Source organism: Grammomys surdaster, unplaced genomic scaffold (assembly GCF_004785775.1).
Source record: "Grammomys surdaster isolate TR1022 unplaced genomic scaffold, NIH_TR_1.0 409, whole genome shotgun sequence".
Lineage (NCBI taxonomy): Eukaryota > Metazoa > Chordata > Mammalia > Rodentia > Muridae > Grammomys > Grammomys surdaster.
In genome coordinates, this window is record NW_021604828.1 from 12,432 (window position 1) to 34,631 (window position 22,200).

The 22,200-nt window shown below is 38.0% G+C and overlaps 1 protein-coding gene across 1 annotated transcript in view; it reads left to right on the forward strand.

The window, feature by feature from the left end:
* The window catches only part of LOC114632732 (cullin-1-like), a 28,676-nt gene extending 6,521 nt beyond the window's left edge, over positions 1-22,155 (forward strand). Inside the window, 10 exon segments of the mRNA XM_028781357.1 lie at positions 3,366-3,540; positions 5,518-5,685; positions 9,295-9,345; positions 9,861-9,951; positions 10,617-10,780; positions 15,302-15,464; positions 16,309-16,439; positions 21,842-21,922; positions 21,924-21,953; positions 22,031-22,155. Coding sequence (XP_028637190.1) covers positions 3,366-3,540; positions 5,518-5,685; positions 9,295-9,345; positions 9,861-9,951; positions 10,617-10,780; positions 15,302-15,464; positions 16,309-16,439; positions 21,842-21,922; positions 21,924-21,953; positions 22,031-22,144 — 1,168 coding nt within the window. The 3' untranslated portion in view covers positions 22,145-22,155.
* Positions 22,156-22,200: the final 45 nt, after the last annotated feature.

Consider the following 22,200-nt stretch of genomic DNA (forward strand, 5'->3'; position numbering starts at 1 on the left):
TGTGTGTGTGTGTGTACAGTTACAAAATTGACTTTCATAAAGTGGCTGCATCGGATTGCTTACCCGCTAGCAATATATAACAACTTCTGTTTCTTCCCATTCTGGCCAGTCCTTATTTCTAATTTTAGCCGTCTTACTGACCATGAAGTAGTAGCTCATGGTGTTTGATTTGCATTTCACTGGAGGTTAATGGTATTAAGGATCTTTTCTTGTGTTTATTGGTCATTAGTATATCTTTAACCTTTTGTTGCTTGTATTCAATTGAAATACTTGACCTCTTGGTATTGTGTTTTAGGAGTCCTTTAGATATTCTATTTATGGGTCCATTCTCAGATTATGGCTATGTGGATTGTCATCATTTTTTAAAAATACTGTTTTATTTATATGCATGTATATGAGCCTGAATGAGTGTATGTATACCATGCGCGTGCAAGAGCCTGTACAGGCGCATGTCTGATCCTCTGGAGCTGGAGGCAGGTGGCTGCGAGTCATCATGTGGCTGCTAGGAATCAAACTTGGGACTTTTGAGAGCCACCAGTGCTCTTACACAAGTAATGGCTGATCCGTCTCCAAGTCCCAGTTATGTTTTGTTTTATTTTGTTTTTTAATTTAAAATTTTTATTTATGATGGTATGCATCTGTGTGAGTGTATGCCACATTGCAGGTGCCTATGGGAGTCCAGAATTCCCTGGAACTGGAATTATGGGCAGTTGTGAACCACCTGAGTAGGCTTCTAGGAACTAAACTTGAGTCTTCTAGGAGAGGAAGAGGCACTCTGAACTGGGTCATATTTCCAGTCCCTCAGTTATGTTTGTTTTCTGAAGTTCGGTTTATTTTATTAAATATATATCTTTATGTATTTATACATATGTGTGCACATAAGTGCACATACACTCATAGGCCAACATGCACATGTGTTTGGAGGTCAAAGGTTGATGTCATTTGTTTCCCTCAGTTACTGTCTACCTTATTTTTCAAGATTAAACTTTAGTCAAATTCCATTATTTGACTAGAGTAGCTGGCTAGCAAGCCCCTGATCCTGCCTACCCGACACAGCACCACCACTGGACCTTTTCATGTAGGAGTCTGGCATGGAATGAACCATCTTGTCCTTCCATCTCCCTATTGCTGAAGTTACTTCAGTTAATTTTTATCTGTTAGAGTCCAACTTAATTTTTGTCTATGTGGCTATTCAGTTGTCTGAGCACCATTTGTTGAATCACCTCAAAAGCCAGTTTTACCAACATACTACTAGGTATAACATTAAGTGAAAGTTATTGTTAGTGCTATCAGATCACTTATGTTTCACTTGATATTTTTCTTTGTTCTAGTTGGTGAGGCATACTAAGTCTTAACATGATTGTGAAAGTGTTTTCTTTTAACTTTTATGTGTTTTTATAAGTTTTTTATATATTTTGATGCTGTTGTTAGATAAGTACATTTATATTCAGATCTTTTTAGTTAATTGTTACTTTTATTATCATAACAGCCCTTATAATGTCTGTGAGATTTCATTGTTTGATGATGTGGCAGTATGTTCTAGCTATATACTTTGTGCATTTGTGACATAATTGTGTTTTGTGTCGCCAGTTAAGTGGTCTTGGAGTTCTGACCATCTGCCTTTGACTATAGTGTAGCCCATTGAGAGTTTATTATAATGAATAGGTTGATTTTTTTTTTCTAGGCTTTTTTTTTTTTGGTTTTTCGAGACAGGGTTTCTCTGTGTAGCCCTGGCTGTCCTGGAACTCACTCTATAGACCAGGCTGGCCTAGAACTCAGAGATCGGTCTGCCTCTGCCTCCCAAGTGCTGGGATTAAAGGTGTGCACCACCACCGCCCGGCTCTAGGCCATTTTTTAAACCTTTGTTTTTTTCATTGTTCATGTTTTTCTTCCTCTTGGATTATTTGAAAATTTTTTTCTCCCATCTCCTCCCATTCCTTCCCACTCCTCAGTCTCAGACTAGCTTCAAATAGCTGTTGCTGAGGATGGCCCTAACTTACTTTCCAAGTGGTGCTGGGATTCCAGATGTGCAGGACCACTGCATCATGAGCAGAAGCTACTTACTGTAATCTGTAACTCTCTGCACCATAGAAACATTTAGTGATCTGTTGTTTTAAGAGGCAGTTCTCTGATAAAGAAATATTACAGTTGGGTATTTTATTAGCTGTTTGACTTTCTGTCTGTAGTATATACTTTGATCCTGTTTCTTTACAGTTTTTGCCTCATACTGATTTAAATTATGTTTTTTAAGGTGCTAGGTATTAACCTAGGGCCTTGATAGGCAAGTGCTCTACCACTGAGCTATGTATATCTCTCCAGTTCAAATTAATATGCTGAAGATAGTAACTCTCCTTGAAGGTAGTTTTACTTTAACATGTTCAGATTTTCAGCTTAGACATTGGTGATTTTGTTTAGAAAGGTCTTCTCTAGCTTGAGAACAGGTAAGTGGTAATTTCTGCATCTTCATTTTATTCTTTTAGTTTATGTATTTTTGCTGATCCATTTGTGGTATATTTTGAATTATCCTTAATGTCATTTATTAAGTAATCTTTTACCCACTGATTGGAAGTATCTTTATATAGTATGTCCTTAAATGCAGTAGAATGTTTTGGCTGTGTGTCCTGTTTAATGCTCTCCCTGTCTGACAGTAGTAGTTGTCATAAAGGTTATCACAGAGGCTGTGCTCCCTCTGCCTGTGTCCTCCCCATCCTCAAGTTGTGTTAAGTTAATATGTAGAGACAGCTGGTTCAGCCTTCCATTTCTGTCTCTGTAGTCTCTATGCCTGTGTTTCACAGCGGTGTGTTGATCCAACGCTGTTGTCCAGTTTTATACGTCTGTGACTCTATTGTTGTATCAAGATGTCACTGTTCTGCATGCCCTTTGCTTTGTATTTTTGGGTAAGTCTATTTTTAAGTCATCTGAAAATAATGTTTTAGCTATTTTAGTATTTGTAGTTTGTGCTTCTGGATATGTTATTTGTTGACAACTGTCATTCACTTTGGTTAGTACTGGCCTTTGTTGTTCCAAAACCAAATATTGCAATTGCTTTTTTCCTTGTCATTTGCAACCTTTCTAACCTGTTGTAATTTTCAGGACAGTTTCCACAAAATCAGTCATGTTAGGCAATCTTACAGGTCTGGGGTTTTTCTTTGCACTCTTTCAAGAATGTTCCATCTGCTTTTCAGGCCTGTGGGCATCCTTGTGACTGGGCTTTGCTGTCTTTTAACTTTACCAGTAGTGTGATGGGCATCATTTTCCACTCTAGTTTTATTGGGAATCTATTGATAAATAAACAGAAGGAAATACGTTCATGTTAATCACTGTTACATTTATGGTATGTGTTATTTTCCTTAACTTTCTCCAAGTCATGTTTATAACTACTGTACTAGTGTGCATCAGTCCAACCAAGCCCGGGGTGCTGGAGTCCCTCCTTCCAAGTCAAAGAAGGGGCAGACTCCTGGAGGAGCTCAGTTTGTTGGCTTGGAGTTATACAAGCGATTGAAGGAGTTTTTGAAGAATTACTTGACAAATCTCCTTAAGGTAAGGTGTGTCTATAAGCATATAAAAATATCTGTTTTGTTTAATTTTTTCTTAAGTGCAATGATTTTGTTGTGACTGCCATCTCTGTCATTTGCTGCTCACATTTTCATCGTGCTTACACTGGGTTAGTTCTTGCTGCAACTACTTCTGTCTGTCAGTTAGCGCCCCTTGGCTCAACCATTGCTTAGGCAAAGGTGAATCTGTTTCTTTTCTTTTTTTCAAAATAGGGTTTCTCTGTGCAGCCTTGGCAGTCCTGGAAATTCAGTTTGTAAACCAGACTGCCCTTGAACTCAGACCCACCTGCTTCCAAAGTGTTGGGATTAAAGGCACGCACCTAAGGGTGAAATCTTTTACCTTAGCTTCTGCCTTTGGTTTTTAGTAGTTCTAAAACAAAGGAAGTGGGTTGCCTTACACTCAGCCATCAGGTGGTCAGGTAGCTCTCTCATCTGGTGGTGTACATGCTGCCTTTAGTCTATGAAGGTGTTTCTACTCCTACCTGAGAAAGTTCTCAGAGTCTCTTCTGTGTATACAGTTCATTCTTGTAAGTTTATATAGATATTATACAATATTTTCTGCATGCTACAAGTGTTTTTTTCTTACTTATTGTACAAGTTAAGTGGAAACACATTATTCTAACAGAGTGTAGTTGACTGATAGTTGTATTTCATGTTCTTAAACATGGTGTGTCCTGCTACAGCCTCTGTCCTTTGACTTTACAACACTTGGTAAATAAAGTCTTGTAAGCAAAGTCTATTCTATTTTCAGTAGCTACTCTGTCAGCAACATACTTGTATTTTACATTCAAAGTTGATCAATTTATGTTTTAAAATTTATTTAAATACAAAATAACTTGATTGTGTCTGGGTGTGACCACGTATTTACATAGATGGTTGGGTCACTTGAATGTTATTACTTGTAGAATTACAAGCCTGCTGGACTTTGACTTTCCACAAGAAGCCGTACTTCTTCGTATACTCAGCACAGCATCTATGAAACAGTGTTTTTAAAGGGCAGGACTCACTTTGCAGATGTTATTAATATCTAAGAATTTTTTTCAAGTTAATCTTGTTCAAACAAAAACTATTTTTACTTTAAAAGTAAGAATAATTTGAATAACTTCCAGTTTTTTTTCTGAGACTTTGTTAAAGAAGAAATATTGTATTGTTACAGTTATGGTTTTGTTTGTTTTTTTTTTTTTTTTACAAAAATACAACAAATACCAAAATTAAGATGAATAATTTTGTAATCTTACAAATTTGTGAAGCATTTCATATTTTTAAAAATGAGTATACTTTCATTATAATTTGTTAATCAGATAGATTGATTTAAAATAAAAAACAGAAGATATCAAACAAAGGAAGTAGATTCCTTAATAAGAAGAAATTGCTTAAAAACTTAAAAAAAAGAAAAAAACAGGACATGGAAGTCTGTACTTGGAATTCCAGTGCGGGCCTGTGATACGAGCTTTCAGGAGGTGGAGGAACAGGAGGTCAAGGCTGTTCTTAGTTACTTTGTGAGTGTAAGGCCAGCCTTGGAAACTGTGAGATCCAAGGGGGTAAGGGGGTGTGCTTGGGCTGCACAATTGAGGTAAAGGCCAGCCTGAGCAACTTAATGAGACCCTGTCTTAAATTCAAAGTAGAGCAGTTGTCTAGCATTTGGCCCTGGTTTTAGTCACTAGTACCGAAGAAGAAGCATAAAAGAAAGAAAATCATATTTTCATTTTGAAAGCTTAAGTTACACTCTGTGACTGCATACATATACCTATTCAACCCATGAAAAGTTCCAATTTAATTTGATTATGAAAGACCTTTTTAGTGTTCTTGTGAGAATTTCCATTAGCATGTTTTTGTACATAGCAATTGACCCATCTATAACTGCATGTATTTGTACATTTTGATGCAGTAGCTTTTTCAATAAGTTTTATCTTGCTTATGTGACAAACTAGTCATATTAAAGTTTTAGTGAACTTGTTTTTAGGATGGAGAAGATTTAATGGATGAGAATGTACTGAAGTTCTATACTCAGCAGTGGGAAGATTACCGGTTTTCCAGCAAAGTGCTGAATGGAATCTGTGCCTACCTCAATAGACATTGGGTTCGCCGTGAATGTGATGAAGGACGAAAAGGAATATATGAAATCTATTCAGTAAGATTTTTTTTTTAAGAATAAATAACCTTTAAATACGTTGTGACAAGAAAGTAGAGAGGTGAGAAATTGGAGCTGTAAAACACAGTTAAACACAGTTTACTTTTAAAGTGTCTTCAATTAATTGAGCAATTATTATTATGCTTTGCATAGAGTTTTAGCACTAGAATCCTAGATGCTGGTGGTTGCTGGCAAATCCGGTACCTATCTGAGGATTACGCTCCTAAGAGGGCATTCAGATACTTTCTTGGTCTGAGAGTTCTGTATTTGAGAGAAGACCTTGAATTAATTTTTTTGTTAGTCTTCAAGGTTTTTGTTTTAGGCTTTCTGGTTTCTCAAACTATGATTTCTAAATGTATATTGTCAGTGTCACCTGAGAACACGATAGAGATGCAGATTCTTAGACCTCCTAGACTTGGAGACTTTAGAGATATTGGGGGCAGGTGGCTCAGTTCACACAGGCTCGTCTAGTGTATATGAGGTCCTGGTTCAGTTTGCTGTTCTGTTTATGTCAGGGATGCTGGTGCACATGCCTGTCACCCAGCACTGGGGATGTAAAGGCAAGAGAATTGTACATATGAGTCATTTTCTGCTGTATAACGCGTTCTTAGCCAGCCTGGGCTAAATGAGACCCTGTCTAAGTAAATAAATAAATATTTTAAAACTCCGCAGAGCTGGGGTGATAGCTCAGTCAATAAAGTATTTGCTTTGTAAACCACAAGAACCTACGTTCATTTCCCCAGAACCTGTGTAAAAAAGCATGATACTGAAGTTTGTAATCCCAGTGCTGGGAAGGTAGACACAAGCAGATACCTGGAGCTCATTGGCCAGCCAGCATACTATCCTGACAAATACAGGCCAATAGGTGGATAGCTCCTGATGAACAACAGCAAAGGTTGTCCTCTGGATTCTACAAGCACACACATATATTCCTGCTCACATACACTAAATAAATAAGCAAACAAAGAAATACTTCTCCAGGTAAGCAGAGTCAAGGAGGGTCGGTCAGTTCTAGAGAAATTGAGGGGGGATTAATTGTCTGCTCATGGATTTATTCCATTGAACATGTTTTGAACTCTGTCCATCATGGAATTCTTGATGTGCTTCCCTTGTGTCAGAGTTTGCAGAGTGGCACTCAGTGTGGTGGATTTCCTTTTGGAAACTGCTTGACCTGATGTTCCATGTGCAATCTCTACAGTGGCATTACAGGTCCTAAAGGCCGTTCCTGCTTTTTCACTTTCCATGTGCTTGCTTCAACAGTTAAACAAATTTAGTAAAAAGTACCAAGATACTTTGTTTCTCAAGATTGAGCAACACATAAGGCACAGGTCTTTAATCTCAGTGCTGGGGAGGCAGAGGCAGGGATGGATCTCTGAGTTCAAGGCCAACCTGTACTACATAATACCTTGTCTCAAATAAATAAGTAAATAGTAGACAAGAGTTAGCCACTTTCATGACTGTTTTTCTCCCCCAAGACAGGGTTTCTCTGTGTAGCCCTAGTGAGTCCTGGAACTCACTCTGTAGACCAGGTTGGCCTTGAACTCAGAAATCTGCCTGACTCTGCCTCCAAGTGCTGGGATTAAAGGCGGGCGTCAATCATCTTTCAAACCCCACACTTTCTGTTATCAAATAGTGTAGTCACTGTTTGGAAATGCAGTATGCAGCCATAAATTCTGGCAGAGGACAGTCAGTGCCCTGGCCTAGAAATAGTATTCCCATCTGTGCCACTTCAAGACACATACACACCCTCAAGTCATTTGTTAGTTTGTATCGAAGCTCAGTGGAACAGTTATAATCTGTAGTTTTGTTAATGGCCCATTCTCCAGCAAGTGTGACTGTTTTGTCATGTAGGGCAAGGTCAAGGCAGATGATAAGGCTTTTACTTTTCTTTAAAACCTCTTTCTAAATCTTTTTTTTTTTTTTTTTTTTTTTTTTGGTTTTTCGAGATAGGGTTTCTCTGTGTAGCCCTGGCTGTCCTGGAACTCACTCTGTAGACCAGGCTGGCCTCAAACTCAGAAATCTGCCTGCCTCTGCCTCCCAAGTGCTGGGATTAAAGGTCTAAATCATTTTTAATTAGAGTTGTTGGTTAGCTTCCAAGTCACCCAGAGGATATAAGCTAATTTCGTTGTATGTTGAAGTTCTACCAGCAAAACTTGTTTCTGTTACCCTGTTGTGAGATTTCTTTGCTTTGACTCTTATAGCTTCTGTCTTCTTTTGCTCTTTGGTTTTATTCCTTTGAAGTGACAAATCATCCAGAGTCAGCCTAGGTCTGTCTAAGGGTGGGATTGCTGATTTAGAAAGTAGTTAGAACGAAATTTTTTAAAGTACGGATTCTGTTAGAAGCTAATACCACAGCCTGATATTTCACTGATGCCTTTCTCCTGTTTTGAGGGCTGAAGAGGATGGGAAGAAAAGTTAATTTTCTCCTAGACAGTGAGACTGAGTCTTCAGTACCTTTGCACACCACAAGCAAGAGTCCTAATAATGCTGGGCCTAGCAGTGCATGCCTTTAACCCCAGCACTTGGGTACAGAGGCAGGTGGATCTCAATGAGGCTAGCCAGGACTACATAGGGAAAAAACAGACCAAAAAAAAGCCGTAAACACTGATTTTTATGGCATTTATTTTATTGAAGACACTACTTGGAAAACACTTTTCATAGACTAAATTTGCATATAATATTTTTACAAATTTAATTTATCTCTAGTTGAATTGGAGAGGAAATAAAATAAGACATTCATGTTTAATTTTCAACAGTTTATGTGTTAAAGTGCTGTAAATTTCAATTGTGTGTTAACTTTCTAATAGCTCTCCCAACAAATGTTTAAAACTCATGTATAAATTCTAACTTTTTTCTTTCAGAGACCATTTTTACAGTAATTACTCAGTATAACACTTGAGGGAAGTTTAGGAATGGAAAATAGACCATGATATATATATTCAAGTGAAAATGCGTCTATCGGGGATGAGCTCAGTAAAGAATGCTTGAGATCAGATACCTAGCACCTACATAAAAGCCATGAGCTTGAGCTTGCTGCTGCTAGTCTCTCAGTGAGGGAGTTAGACTCGAGGAAATAAGGTGGAGATCGATAGAGCAGGACACGGAAAGTCCTCCCGGGTCTCCATCCACCTGGTATACATCGTCACATGCGCATGTGAACAGATACCATGTGCACACCAAGTACAGTAGGAAGTCTTAATCTATGTACAAGAAACTGCATTTAAAGTGCACTGGAAGATTTTTATGATTTCTTAAATGTATCTTGATGTGTTAAGAAACTGTGGGAGTGACTAAGAGTTTTATCAGGTGTTTCTGGTCAAAACTGGTTAGATCCAGGAATACATTTATAGATTGAATCCATTGCTGGGTTTTAAGCTGATACAAATGTCCTCCTTAACCTAGAATTTTCTTTCTGAACTTTGTTGTTAAAATGTGAGAAGGTAAACATCTATACAAAGTGATAACTTAAGAGAGCTGCTCAGATTTCATTGTGATAGTAGGTTTTTGCTAAGTTGTAATCAAAAGATTTTGGTAAAATTAAGAATTCAGATTATTGTCCATGACAAGTTTCAGGGATGTTCAATACATCTTTTCTCCTTTTTCATCCAGCTTGCATTGGTGACATGGAGAGATTGTTTGTTCAGGCCATTGAATAAACAGGTATCTACTATTGGATATATGTGTGTTCCTTAAAAAAGAAACTTCCCATTTGTATCTTGTCTTCTCAAGCCTTTTGGCTGTCTCAAGAGTATTTGTTGGGCTGGGGAGGATATGGCTTAGTCTGTAAAGTCCTTGCTGTGCAAGCATGAGGACGTGGGGAAGAGTCCCAGTATCCATTAGAAGGAAGCAGCTATAGTGATGTCCACTAGTGATCCCAGCACTGGAAAGGTAGGGTCAAGTAGATCCTTAGTGCTTCCTGGCCAGGGTGAAGCTTGCCTCCTCAATGAGCTCCATGGCAGTAAGAGACTGTCTTAAAAACATGGAGAATTACTCCTGGTAAACAGTTCTTGAAATCATCCTCAGTCTTTGTAGATACACGCATACATGCATGTACCCATCCCCCTAAAATATTTGTTACTTTGTATTATTTAGTGGCTTTAAATGTTTAAAGGATATATAAAGATACATTGCGAGCTGTAATATGTCTGCCTTATACCTTTCATGTGTTCTTAAAGGTAACAAATGCTGTCTTAAAACTGATTGAAAAGGAAAGAAATGGTGAAACCATCAATACAAGACTGATAAGTGGAGTTGTACAATCTTATGGTAAGTAATTTGCCTTTATTCAATAGTTTTTGTATCACATGGCAATTATGATAGTGCTCTAATATTCATTTTAAAAATAATCTTTAATAAAAAGATTATCAGGAATGTTAATCTTTATGGTACTTCTAAGTAGTCATTTTGCAAATCATAAAAAATATTTAATCTTTGTACTTTAAGAAAATTTTGTAAAAAAAATGAATTATATTTCTTCTGCTGTTTTCATGAGGAATTACGTATATATAATTGTTTTTTTTTTGAGCTAAATGATAACCAGAAAACTATATCAACTTGAAAATTTTGAGATTGAGACACTGATTAAATGATGCATTGTTGAAACTCAGGTGGGTTTGCATTTCTGTGAAAGTTTACAGTGCAATATTTATATCACTTTTTGACATGTAAACTTTCTCTAACCTTGTAATTTTGAAGTATCCCTGGCACAGGTAAGGATGATTTGCAGCTAAACATCTTGGAGTTTATTCTTTTTTTTTTTTCATTTATTGACATAAGCATACTTTAGTACTAGCAAATAATAATTATCTTACAACCCACCATTTCACATTGACCTTTTAAGTGTAACTTAAATTGACTGCTACATCAAAGTATTATCTGTAAAACATAACAAAAACTACAGTAATTGAAGTATAGCTCATATTTGTTTCTAGTGGAATTGGGGCTGAATGAAGACGATGCATTTGCAAAGGGCCCTACGTTAACAGTGTATAAAGAATCCTTTGAATCTCAATTTTTGGCTGATACAGAGAGATTTTATACCAGAGAAAGTACTGAATTCTTACAGCAGAACCCAGTAACTGAATATATGAAAATGGTAAGCGTCAACATAGTATGTAAAGTAGAAATAAGTTAAATAGTCGTCACGCTTCCAGGGAGCTCTTGGCCCTGCAGTGTTCCTCCCCAGTCAGGCTTGCCACGGCTGTCACACCATGTCAGCAGGTCTAGCTCAGAGAACTCTCCAAGGGACTCTTACAAATTGAGAATTGTGAGTGAGTGTCCCCCTGCACATACAAGGAGATGCCTTGATAGCTGCATGCCTTCCATGGTTTTGAATTGTCTTCCCTTGAAGTGTGGCCCTCAGGATTTTATATCAGTGAGAAAATAAGCAGAGCTATTCTTAAACTTGCTAATTTTTTTTGTTTTTGCTGTTTTTCTCCTAAAATATTCCCTAAGAGTCATAGTTTAACCATTCAAGATTATATTAGGAGGGAGGATCTAAATCTGACTTAGCAGATCCAGGGCGGAGCATGTATTCTCATTTGCTCTTTACTGCAGGGTGCTTCCATCAACCTCTAATAGGAGTTTTCTTTACTCTCTTTCTTGGAAATTCAAGTATTCTGGATATTGGGTCTGAGGAATGACTATGTCAGGAGTTGACAAGCTTTCTGCTATATAGTACTGGTCAGTAAATAATCTTTAGGCTTCTTATCCTATATAAGATCTCTTTTACCATTGTATACCTCCACTGCTAAGAAACAAAAGCAGTCATAGAAATGTTGACATAAGCAGGAAACGGGTGTAGCAGGATTTTGCCAGCAGACAAAATATATAGTTTGGTGACCCTCTCACCTGTATGTTCTAAATGTTTAAGATTCTAGGTCATACCAAGTCTGATACCTACTTTGCCCTCTCTTGGGCAGGAAGTGGACTGCCAAGTCATTTCCATGTTTAAAGAAAGAAAATAAAATATAAGCTCAACCACTCTGCTTTTGACATATAGAGAAAGCCACGCTTAGCTTGTGGTGTTCAGAGTGCATTTTCGTATGGTGCACTAATAAGGTGAATATACGTGGGCCTTCTGAGTTTGAAAGTCAGTTACACATTTCTGATATCTCAAAATTCAACAGAAGTAGAACTAGTGGGTTATATATGCGGGATAGTGGTTGTTCTTGTAACAAGATCTTTGTATGCATTTTGTATGTGACAGAAACCAAACCAGCTCTTTAAAGGTATTTATTTGAGACATAATCTATTTTGAATCCAGGTATTGCTCATTATTTAATTTTGTAGTCTGACTGTAGTTTTTATAAACAGGTGTCTTACTGAACTCTGTTTTAAATCTTTTTTTGCACTTATTTATTTTGTGTATGCATGTGTGCATGTACAATGTATGTATGCCATATTAGCATATGTATAGATTAGTTCTTTTACTGTATAGACACTAGGGATCGAGTTTAAATCGTCAGGGTTAGCAGTAAATATCCTTAACACTATGCGCCATTTTGCCAACCCAGTAGAGAATTTTTTTCTTCAACTATATCTTTAGAGTGGAATCTTCCCCAACATTGCACACCACTATGGTGCCAACCTGCCCTTTGTAAACGACTTTATGATTTATGGTGATGTCTGCTGTCCATGCAGATAAGAGTAGCAGTAGCAAGTATAACAAAAGCAACTTTTAGAACAGTGATGCATACATACTCTAAACACAGGAATCTGTTTTTTAAAGTTGGCAACTTTAATAGTGTCTGGTGGGTCAGTGTTTGTAATCTAACCTCTCTTCAGCCTCCAGGAAGCTCTCTGAACGCATTAAAAGTTTGGTCCTGACCCACTTAGAAGTCTTATCAAACATGACTTCTCATCTTGTTGAGGAAATCTATAATTCAGGCTATAAAAAACAAACAATACAGAGGTAATCTTATATCTTTGTATCTCAAACTGGGCCACCAGTTTTCAAGGTTAAAGAATGACCTTAACCATTCTGTTCCTTAGTTTCCTCATCTGTGAAAGGAAAATAATAATATTGAGTGATAGTGGGAATTTAATGAGCTTTACTTTTAAAATAATGGAGATCTGAAACTATGTATGCATTGCATGTCTATATTAAAGGCTCTATAGGAAAGCTTAGCAAAGCAAACATACTGGAGGGCTTTGACTTTACATGTGCATACCTCAGAGTGTTCAGCCTGTGACTGGAAGGTGTAGAACCACTAGAAAAAAGTTGACAGTTTCAAGAACTTGAGGAGAAATTACATTTATATTAAAACAATCAAGTAGAATACAACATCTCAGGAACAATTTTGAGGTAAATATTAGCTTTTGGGAAATACCGTGCTTTCAACAGCCAATTTGGGCTAGATATTACAGTCCCTAGAGGTCTCTTTAGTTTGCTGTCATTAGGTAGGTGTGTTTTAGTGTAAACAGTTGATAATGGTTGCTCCATCCAGAAATGCCTTTGATGGCTGAACAGCTACAAGCTATATTAACACTTTAAAATAAATCTCATGTGATTGAGACTAATCTGACTTATAAAAACAACAAACAAAAATGAACATGTTTGAATATTTTAAATTCCTAATCTTTTTGTTATTTAAAAATAAAATACGAGCTCTAAAGATTGATTGGCAGAAGAGTGGGCATTGCTCTTACAGAGGACCTGCCTTGATCTCCACAGTTGGATCACAGCCATCTGTGATCACAGTTCTCAGAGATCCAGAAGCCTCTTCTGATCTTTGTGTACTTAGTGGACATACTATACATGCAGTCAAAATAGTCACTGAAGAAAATGCCTTATTTCATTAATTTTTTTTTTACCAACCTTTCAGTTCTGTTTTTTATTCCTCTTTATTTTTGTTGATAATTGTTTTTAATGGAGTTAGTCAGGGTCATTTTCAAGAACTTTAAGGTACTTAGTCATTTAAATACGGTCCTGGTGTTCCATGATGAGTACATGACAGCAATGGTAAAGATACCTGCTGTCACAAATTAGTTCCCAGTTAGGGACCTGCTTCTTCCTTTCTGCCACTTGGCTCCTGCAGCAAGCTCTGTAAACTGACTATAGTCTGCGTCCCCATAGAGAATTCACAAGGACATCAAAGCCTACCCTCTCTTCTAAGAAGTAAGTTTTGTTTTTTTGACCAGGATGGTATATGTTCTTCCAAGAACAGATTGACTTAAAACAAGAAGAATGGTAGTTCAGTATTTATCTGCTTCTACTTAGCAGACTGGAATGCTGCTGTGGGCTTTTTGGGGGCATGGGGTCTTGTTTTTGCTTTCTTTTCTTTGAACTTACACATTAATGATTTGGTATGTTTTAGTGGATAATATCAAGTGTACTATAAATTATTTTGTCATATTTTGATTTTTGAGTTTCTTACTTAGAAATTTACTAACCTCAAACCGTTTGTGGTTTTTTGTTGTTGTTGTTGTTGTTGTTGTGACTTATCTGTTCCTCATTCCAGCTTTTTGGATATACTTACTGGTTTGTTAGAGGTCATTCTGTGTTTAGGATATGGACTTTGTGATTAATACACAGTTGACTATGTTGAAGTTTACTCTGCCAGTTTAGCTTTCTGCCAAGGGTGAATGTATGCTGTGGCTTGAGCTGCTTTCCTGGGATTGAGTAACCACCCATGATCAGATTTGATGGTCCAAGCTTTGCCTAGTCAGTTTTCTTAGTGTTGAATGTTGTTTATTCAATTCTAATAGTAATTCTCCGGATTTATCCACAATTACACAAAATCTGAAAAGTCTATGTGGAAAGTAAACTACAACTTTTGTCATTTCTTATTCAGATCACCTGAATAATTGAGGCTCACTGCAGTCTCTTCCTTGTCCTGATAATGTAGGAGGTCCTCAGAGACTCTGTACCTCCCACATGTTTCTGGTGACAGATTCTAAAATATACTGTCTTTTACTTGGATTTCTGTTGTGTTAAATTGTCTGTTAGCCTCTCTTGCTTGGAAAGAAATTCAAGAAGTTGAGATTCTGCAGTGTCCCATGTGAACTTTAGAAGTGTGTGTTTCCTGGCTGACCAGGGAAGGCTGCTCTGTTTGTCCGTCCTTCCTTTTTTTTTTTTTTTTTTTTTTTTTTTTCCTTATTGCTGAATAAAGACATCAAAGCCTACCCTCTCTTCTGAGAAGTAAGTTTTGTTTTCCTGACCAGGATATGTTCTGTATTTCTGAGTGGTCATTTCTAGGATTATATTAACCCTTGACTTCAAACAGCTTTCAGACCACAGTAGAGCTTCTTAATCTAGTGACCACATGCTAAAGAAGTCCTGTAGGTTTTTCCCACAGGGGTGGGGAATATTGCCTCCAAGATGTGAAATACCATTTAACCAAAGAAAAATGGTACAAAGACATTTGAGCTGTTGATTATGATAATGTTCTTAAGGGACTGACTGCCAGGATCCGAGCCCATATTACAGAAAGAGTAGAACAGACCAGTGGCTTTATAATACAGTTGGCAATCACCCTACAGTCTAAAGTCCTATTTCTCTTTTCTTAATCATACTTTACTGGAATATTTGTGAATTTAATTTGTTGTTCACATACTAGTTCTTTAAAAGTGAATCCAACCATTCATTGGTTTGCTTTGATTGACTTCTCTGCAGGCTGAAGCTCGTTTGCTTGAGGAGCAGCGGAGAGTTCAGGTTTACCTCCATGAGAGCACACAAGATGAGCTAGCACGGAAATGTGAACAGGTCCTCATCGAAAAACACTTGGAAATTTTTCACACAGAGTTTCAGAATTTGCTGGATGCTGACAAGAATGAAGGTGAATATAACCTGTTCCACACACTTGTGCTAGCATTACCAATGGAGGGCAGGTTTTTTTGTTGTTTGTTTGGTTTTTTTTGTTTTGTTTTGTTTTGTGTTTGAGTATTCTTCCTTCTATCCTTTGAAACAATAAAAAGATGTTTTTGTTTTGTTTTTAGTTCCCTTATTTGCTCCTCTGTGCTAGTGGGAACTGGTGGTGTTCAGTCACATTGTTTGGGATTTAGGATTTTCCATCTTTAGCTACCATAAATTGAACACAGATGAAGTGAATAATTGGAGGAATCCTTTCATGACTTGAAATAGGTATCTATGTTAAGTTTATTTATTTATTTATTTTTTTAAAAACATCACTTTTTTTTTTTAAGATTTATTTTATTTATTTCATGTATATGAGTACACTGTAGCTGTCTTCAGACACACTAGAAGTGGACATTGGATTCCATTACAGATGGTTGTGAGCCACCATGTGGTTGCTGGGAATTGAACTCAGGACCTCTGGAAGAACAGTCAGTGCTCTTAACCTCTGAGCCATCTCTCCAGCCCCTAAGTTTATTTTTTTAAGCAAATGTTTTAGTACCTTTTGGGGGCATAAATAGCTCATCAAGATTTTAGAAATCATTCAGTGCTTTTTCTCAATGGTACATTAGCAGATTCTCATGGTAAAGGAGAAATAATAAAGTTTTAATACCCTGACCCCATTGTTGCTTTTAACAAAGTACACCAGATCTAGAAGATGGTTTCCTATTTCACAGTGTTTTTCACTTGATATAAGTACCTAATGAACAGAAAAGGTATGCACAGTTGGTTTCCATGCATAAAATTGGCTCTTTTTTTTCTTTCAGATTTGGGCCGCATGTATAATCTTGTATCTAGAATTCAGGATGGCCTAGGAGAATTGAAAAAACTACTAGAGACGCATATTCATAATCAGGGTCTTGCAGCAATTGAGAAGTGTGGAGAAGCTGCTCTAAATGTAAGTAGGACCTGTCTGAAAAGCAATTGAGCCCATTATTGTCACATGCCAACTGCAGGTGTGTGTGGTGTACCTTTGTTATAGTTTTACTGATACAGGGAACCTGTTTTGGCTTTTGAAAGTAGAAAGGTCACAAAGTCCTTAAATTATTCTAGCCTCCCCTCGTCCTGCCCCCTTTAAGATGGGGTTTCATTATGTAGCCCATGCTTGAATTTACAGAGATCCATCTACCTCTTTATCTCTGCCTCCCTAAAGCTTGCACCACCACACCCAGCTCTCTCCAGCACCTTTTTAAGTATTGATAATTTTTTTTTTTTAATTTTTGTCTTTAGTGTTTCTGTCTGAATGTGTGTATGCCTGACGAGGTCCTCAGATAGAGAGGGCAGGGCTCAGAGCTCCTGGACTTGGAGTTAGGAATGGTTTTGAGCCATTGTGTAGGTGCTATGGACTGAACCCTGATACTGTGCAAGAGCATCCGGTATCCGGTGATCTTACCTGCTGAGTGGTATCTCTAGCCTCTTTTTGTTGTTGTTTTCTGGGTGTTTTTTTTTTCTTTTTTGTTTTTTTACTTTGTTTGATCATTTATATTTTTTCACTATGTTAAAAAATGGGTTCGTGTTTATGGGTATGGTGCCCACAGAAGCCAGAAGAGGTGTCACACCTCTTAGAGATGTAGTGTGTGTTTGTTGTGAGTCACTCATCTTGGGTGCTGAGAACGAAACTCTTCTTCTGCAAGAATAATACACATTCCTAACTGCTGAGCCACTGCTTACCCTAAATTTGTGAATGATAGGTCTGTAACCTTGGGAGAACAAGAATAGTTTCACTTTTTCTTATTGTGGAACAAAACCACACACAAGAATGGAAAACCATACAATAATCTTTTAAATCTAGCATGACCAAACTGTCATTTTATATCCAGGATACTCATTTTTTTCCAACAAGGGGAAGAGTTTAATCCCTCTGTAAGGGAATTCACTATGGAAGCAATTCATTCCCAAATCAGTTTTTATGCCACATCAAGCTAAATCCTGATGTAAACTGTGTTGTACAATGACAAGTACTAAAGTGACTCCCCTGTTGGTTCAAGGCTAGTTAGAACCCTATCACTGACCTTGTCTCTCACTGTCTATCCTTTGTTAGATGGGCCATGAATTCAAGGCCATCCTGGGATACCTAGTGAGTTCTAGGTTATAGAGTAAGACTCTATCCTAAAAAACAAACGACAAACACAAATGTTTGGAGCAAAAAGGAACAGAGATTGCAATAATGAGAATAGTGTGTCTTAGATCACTGGTGTTTGTCTCTGCTTTTCACACTTTAAGCTACATGCAGTCTCATTTCTGCTAATTGACAGAGAAGAAAAGGTCTATTAAAAATGTAAATGTATGCTGTGTAGTATGTGAGACCTCATGTTTATTTCCCTTTTCTCCCCCCAGTTCATATCAAAATCAGTTTTACCACTCGCCTTTAATTCCAGCATCTAGGAGGCCAAGGCAGGTGGATCTCTGTGAGTTTGAGGCCAGCCTGGTCTACATAGTGAGTCACAAGAAAGCCAGGGCTGTGAAGACCCTGTCTTTACCAATGAATGAATGAATGAATGAGTGAATGATTTCTATATTCCTGAACACACATTGGGTGGCTTGGTGGCTGATGGAGAAGGAATTTCAGGATTAAACATTTAGTGGGTGTGCTGCAAACAGTTGCCTCTTTCTCTGCAGTTGATGGTTTGTGATCAGGGTATGTGACTTTGGCTTTATGCTGAGATAGATGATTTATATGAGGACAAAGTTACTCAAAAGGCTGGGAACTTACAGGTAACACTTTTGTCCCCAGATGACTGTATCATGTGTTTGCTTCTTCCTGGGAGCAAACTTTTAATTTCTTTCCCCTAATTTCCAAAAGGCAAATTATCCAGAGGTAAGTTCAGTGTTCAGGAAGAGCCCATGTATTCTGTAGTAGCTGTGTTGATAATGGTTAACTGCTTCATGACAGAGTTTAACAAGTTAACAGTTACACAAACTTAACAATTGGCTCTCATTAGTCCCTGACCCAGTGAAGAAATACAGATTCAAAGTGGCTCCAGGCTTAGGTTGAAAGCATTGTTTAGATCTATTAGTGGCCCAGTTTACATACATGAAGAGTGAGATGCTTCTTTAAAAGCCTAAAGAATCAGTTTTTCTCATTTGACAGTATTCTTGAAAAGTACTGGGTCAAAATTTAGGATCACAGCTAATCCTCAGAAGTGGTATCTTTAAGTCTTCCTCAGCCCAGGGTGGCCTCCTCTTATCTCAGCCTCCCAGGTCATCCTACAATGGGCATATACCTCACTGCCTGAATCAGGTCTTTTTGAAGACCAGTATTGGTCTTCTTGTGTGTGTGCATTGGAACTGGGGGTATGTACATATGTGTGTACTAGTACGTTTGTAGAGGCCATAATTCAATGTTGAATGTTGTCTTCGGGTACTTTCCACCTAGGCAAAGAGAGATCTCAGATAGCCCTTCAGTGGCTGTGAATAAGCACAGTCTAAAGAAGTAAGACAGGATTTAAGGAGAGACTGGAAAGATGGAGATACCTGAGCAGATGTTGGGAGAACTTAGAAGGATATTAATTATGTTAACTCCACTCAAGGGACACAAGGATAGCTGCTAAGCATATTATTATTAATAACCATGCACTTGACAAGGCTAGATTTTTATTCAAAACATTGCTACAATGTAGAAAGTGAAGCTAATGAGAGGCTGTAAAACTACTAGCAATAGGCTTTGTGGAGACAAGATGAAATGACAGTGGTGGCGGAGGGGAGTTGATCATTTAAGTTTTTGGCTTAGGAAATATGGAATCCCATGACTTCTGAAGGTCAAGCTGCGGCTTGGTGGGACTTTGGTCTAGATTGTTAAAAGAACAGTCATGGACCAGCTTTTAGAATCCTGGGCATTGGATGAGAGAGTCTCCTTGGGACCTGAGAGGTGCTATGTTTCTTATATGCAAAAAAACCAAAAACCTCTCATGTGTTGTTATGGATTCGGACCAGATTTATCACTATTACATTCATTTTGTTTTAAACCTCAATTTTTTTTTCTCAGAGCCAGGTGTGGTGGTGCATATTTGTAACTCTACTACTCAGGAGGCAGAGGCAGGAAGGTCAGACCTAAGGCCACCCTTGACTATACAGAACATAGGAGACTAGCCTGGGTTATGAGACCCTAAGTCAAAACAAACAAAGAAAGACATGAGTTTGATCCGAAAGACCTACAGTGGAAAGAAAGAACTGACTCCCCAAAATTGTCTAAGCTCCACACTAGTGTTGTAGCACTCCTCCTCCATACTTACGTGTGTCCTGCGTACACACTGTAATAATGAACTTTCTAAATCCACTTCTCTGGGCTTTGCTATCTGGTACATTGTTCCTGCCAATCCCACCCTCTCAACCTTACTCTGCTGGGTCTTCTCTATTATGAGGAATCTAGAATCAATCTGAAGGCTACTTTATTCTTTGCAAAGCTTTTTATCTCCACATGGGAATTTCTTCTGGGCATTTACTGAGAAATTTGATTCCAAATCCTGAATCTGAGGAAAAATTTAAAGAGATAAAAAAGGCAGAGAAATGGTTATAATTCTTCTAGCACATAAAAGTAAAGACGCAATCTGTAAATCACTACAAAGAGTAAGAGGGCAGGTGCATGGAGGTGAAGCTGAGGTCAGTACTTTAGGAGCCTCAGCGAGAGGTGGGAACACATGGTAGGGCCTAGTCTCTCAATAAATGCGTGCACACACACACACACACACACACACAATACACCTTGTATGAATCCTGTGAGTCATAGTCCTCAAAATAACAGGCTTTATAAGCAATGTGAGTCTTTAAATTTGACATGCAGTTGGTTCTTTGCAAGGATGTTAGCCTCCTTATGGGAGCTGGGTGGTCCAGTAGTGGTTACTGCATTTTCCTGTGGTTGGATGTACACTGTAGGCTAGAGCCCTTTGTTTTTTTGTTTTGTTTTTGTTTTTAAAAAGACTGTAGAAATCGTCAGGGAAGAGAATATGAATGTGCAGTAATTTGATGTAAGATCAAAAATCAGTTTAAAACCTATGTCTGCCAAAGTATTATGGGCTTTAATGACAAACCAAAATTAAGTCAAGCAAAGGAAAAAAAATGCATTGCTTAAAAAAAGAAGAGCCCATATGAAGCGAGGTGCATGCTTGAATTGTAGGTGCTCTCGGATGCTTTCTTTAGAGTGGTGCCATCTCTGCAACATACAGGAGTAGTTGTCAGGAGACAGGGACCAGATTATCTGATTGTATCAGGTAAAGACACCTTTCCATCTCAGTGAAATTGTATCATATATTTTTTCATACTAATTTTGCATCTATTATATTTTTAAACAAGACATACCTGCAGCGTATAGAAAATGATTGTATTATAAGGTTCTGCTTTTACTCATTATTAATTAAAAACAAATTTTACCAAAAATACAAAGTAATTAGTATTCAAGGGTTTCTGTTTTCTCATTCCTGAATTGTGCAAGACAGCGTGTGAGGAACTGGGGTCTGGGCACAGTGGTGGCAGCAGGGGAAGCAACAAGGTCACAAGTTTATGGTACGCTTGGGCTGTATATAGAAAGGCTGTTTTAAAAAGATCAACATTGAAATTGTACATCAGGAATTTAGAGACATTGACAGAATAGTTCCTTTCTGTGCACCTGAAGTTCCTAGTTTATTAAAGGCTAGTCAGGAGCCTTCCCACCTCTCTCTCTGCGTCCATCGGCTGGGTCTTTTCCATTCTGAAAGCTGAAAGAAACAGACTAGACAGGAGTCATCTACCCGAGTCCTCACCTGACTCGGGTGCCGCTTACTGTAGTAGGAAGTGTAACTTAGTTTACTCATGTAAAATGGACATTAAAAATGATACCTGCCACACATTATGGGTCCTTGACTGGCAAATAGTGACTGGTACTTGACCATTGATATTGATTCCTCCCCCATCCATCTCCTGTATCTTCTACCAGTACTGTCCCCTTTAGCATCTTCCACTGTTTTCTTCTGTCTGAAGAGTCCCTGTTCCCCGCATCCCAAGTCCCCGTACTTGTCCCTGACCTTGGCCACACAGTTGCCATTGTACATTCCCATCTGTGTTCAGACCTTGTCATTTGGGGGTGGGGGGGGACAAATTTCATGATCTTTTCAAGTTTTTTTTTAAAGGTGTTTAATTTTTAGTTTGAAGAATTATTTTGTTTTACATAGAAACACAATGTCCTATGTGTTTTAGTGGTGGAACCAAATGTATTTCTGATTATATTAACTTCTTTGAACATGTAGTTAAAACTTGTAGAACGTTTTTCAGCAGTGTAAAATATGTGTTTTTAATTCTTGTCTGTTTTTGGCTTTCCCTCCACCTAAGGACCCCAAGATGTATGTGCAGACAGTGCTAGATGTTCATAAAAAATACAATGCCCTGGTGATGTCAGCATTCAACAATGATGCTGGCTGGCTTCGTGGCTGCACTTGATAAGGTAAGTGTGTCACTGTGCTGCCTGTTCAGTATGTATGCACAGGATACCTTTTCTCTAACTGTCTTTTATATACACAGGCTTGTGGTCGCTTCATAAACAACAATGCAGTTACCAAAATGGCCCAGTCATCCAGTAAATCCCCTGAGCTACTTGCTCGGTACTGTGACTCCTTGTTGAAGAAGAGGTACTGACTTGGTGTTATATTTTTTCCTAGCACCCCTATTTAAACCTCAGTGTAAAACAACAG